This window comes from Sinocyclocheilus rhinocerous, unplaced genomic scaffold (assembly GCF_001515625.1).
Source record: "Sinocyclocheilus rhinocerous isolate Xijiao unplaced genomic scaffold, SAMN03320098_v1.1 scaffold3422, whole genome shotgun sequence".
Classification (NCBI taxonomy): Eukaryota; Metazoa; Chordata; class Actinopteri; order Cypriniformes; family Cyprinidae; genus Sinocyclocheilus; species Sinocyclocheilus rhinocerous.
The window spans coordinates 35,181-37,512 of record NW_015630354.1 but is presented as its reverse complement, the minus strand read 5'-3'; the positions used below and the strand labels follow the sequence as shown (position 1 = coordinate 37,512).

Here is a 2,332-nt window from a genome sequence, read left to right as displayed (position 1 = left end):
GTGTCACATGATCCTTCAGAAATCATTCTAATATGCTGATTTATTATTAGAATTATCAATGTTGTGCTGCCAAATATTTTTTTTGGAAACTGATACTTTTTTCAGGATTCTTTGATGAATAAAAAGTTTAAAAGAACAGCATTTATTTAAAATATATATCTTTTCTAACTATATAAATCTTCGCTAGCACTTCTTATCAATTTAACACATCCTTGCTGAATAAAAGTTTTAATTTCTTTCAAAAAAAGAAAGAATAAAAATGTACTGACCCCAAACTTTTGAACGGTAGTGTATGTTGTTAGAAAATATTTCTATTTTAAATAAATGCTCTTCTTTTTAACTTTTTATTCATCAAAGAATCCTGAAAAAAAGTATCACAGGTTCCAAAAAAATATTAAGCAGCACTGATAATAAATCAGCATATTATTATGATTTCTGAAGATCATGTGACACTGAAGACTGGAGTAATGATGCTGAAAATACAGATTTGATCACAGAAATAAATTACATTTTAAAGTATATTAAAATAAAAAAAACTGTATTTTAAATTGCAATAATATTTGACAATTTTTTCTGTATTTTTGATCAAATAAATGCAGCCTTGATGAGCAGAAGAAACTCCTGTAAAAACATTAAAAATCGTTCTGATCTCAAACTTTTGAACGGTAGTGTATATATGTCTGGTGTAAAAATGAAAATTAATGTCAAAATTAGGAATAACAAGGGTTCTGACAAAAATGTGCTTTTAATGCTTTTAAATGATTTTATCAGCAAATCGGTTTTGAAAATGACCGATAACCATAAAAAAAGCTCAATATCGGTGCCGATAATCGGTCGGATAATCAAAAGGTTTCCCGCCTTTTTCACAAAGTTACTGTTATTCTTCAGGAAACAGGTATTTTGTAGAATTATTAAAAACATTCGACTTTTGTGACGTTTACATGATTTCTGCATATATTTGGTTTATGCGGAACTGTTTGACAGAGACATGTGACCTCTAAATACCTCTGCTGCTGCTGGCTTCTGATTGGCTGTCGCTGCTGCCCGCAGATTTCTGCTCGTTTTCCCTCTTTCTGTCCGGCTGACGAGCCTGAAACTCCTGTGTGTGTTCAGTTAGCCAGAGAGTCACAGATTTACCAAATAATATACACCACAATAGATTATTTATCTGTTTAAAAGTGATTCATGTACACTGCTGTTTGGGATCAGTGAGATTTTAAATGTGTTGTTCTAAAGAAGTCTCTTCTGCTCATCAAGGCTGCATTTATTTGATCAAAAATACAGTAAAAATTGTGAAATATTATTGCAATTTAAAATACTTGTTTTCTATTTTAATATACTTTAAAATATAATTTATTTCTGTGATGCAAAGTTGAATTTCCAGCATCATTACTCCAGTCTTCAGTGTCACATGATCTTCAGAAATCATTCTAATATGCTGATTTATTATCAGTGCTGGAAACTGTTTTGCGGATTCATATTTTTTGGGGGAATCTGTGATACTTTTTTTCAGGACTATTTGATGAATAAAGTTAAAAAAGAACAGTGTTTACTTAAAATAGAAATCTTTTTCTAACAACGCAAGTCTTTATCATCACTTTATTTATCAATTTAACATCCTTGCTGAATAAAAGTATTAATTTCTTTTTTTTTAAATTATATATATATATATATATATATATATATATATATGTGTTAGAATTCATATGCTCAATTAAATTAGTTTATTAATTAAAAGCATTAAAATAGAGAATAACAAAGGTGAAAGAGGCAGCTGTGGTAGACAGGCTCAGATCGCCAATAGATCCTGTACTACAGAAAACATATGCCACACTCAACGCTCTCAATGTCCACTTGGCCTCTCTGAGCTCTTAGGAAGTTGGGTACGCTTCAAGATGAATTGCTGAATCTGACACATGTATTTCTAAAATACATAAAACATTTTTTCATCAATCATAGATTATAATATGCAGATATTGAGTATGATTGAGCATCTGTAAGATCCGTATGTAGAACAACGCTCTGTAAATTGGACTTAAACACAACTATTAACAGTTCTTCAGTCATTCTCTAGGAAACAACAGGAGAAAACAGTGTGTCAAGTGACACAACAGAATGCAATGTCAGTCACACCTGTGGAACCAGTCATCTTCAGCTTTATTTTTAACCTGTGCACGCTGATCTCCCAGAACTCCTCTTGACAGATTTAGTGCTGTGCAAAACAAACTGCTTAATATCTGGTTTATCGGTTTTGATTTAGCATTTCAGGCCTCAAATATTTGTAATAAACTGATATAGCGACCAGGACCATGTTTAGCCTTTTTTTTTTTTT

The 2,332-nt window shown here is 31.1% G+C and overlaps 1 protein-coding gene across 2 annotated transcripts in view; it reads right to left on the bottom strand.

Moving 5' to 3' along the window:
* Positions 1–2,332, bottom strand: part of LOC107740230 (RNA-binding protein 20-like) — a 19,295-nt gene that overhangs the window by 15,298 nt on the left and 1,665 nt on the right. For both annotated transcript variants that reach the window (XM_016552578.1, XM_016552577.1), the window contains exon 2: positions 1,006–1,099. In XM_016552578.1, coding sequence (XP_016408064.1) covers positions 1,006–1,099 — 94 coding nt within the window. The remainder of the gene's footprint in view (positions 1–1,005; positions 1,100–2,332) is intronic.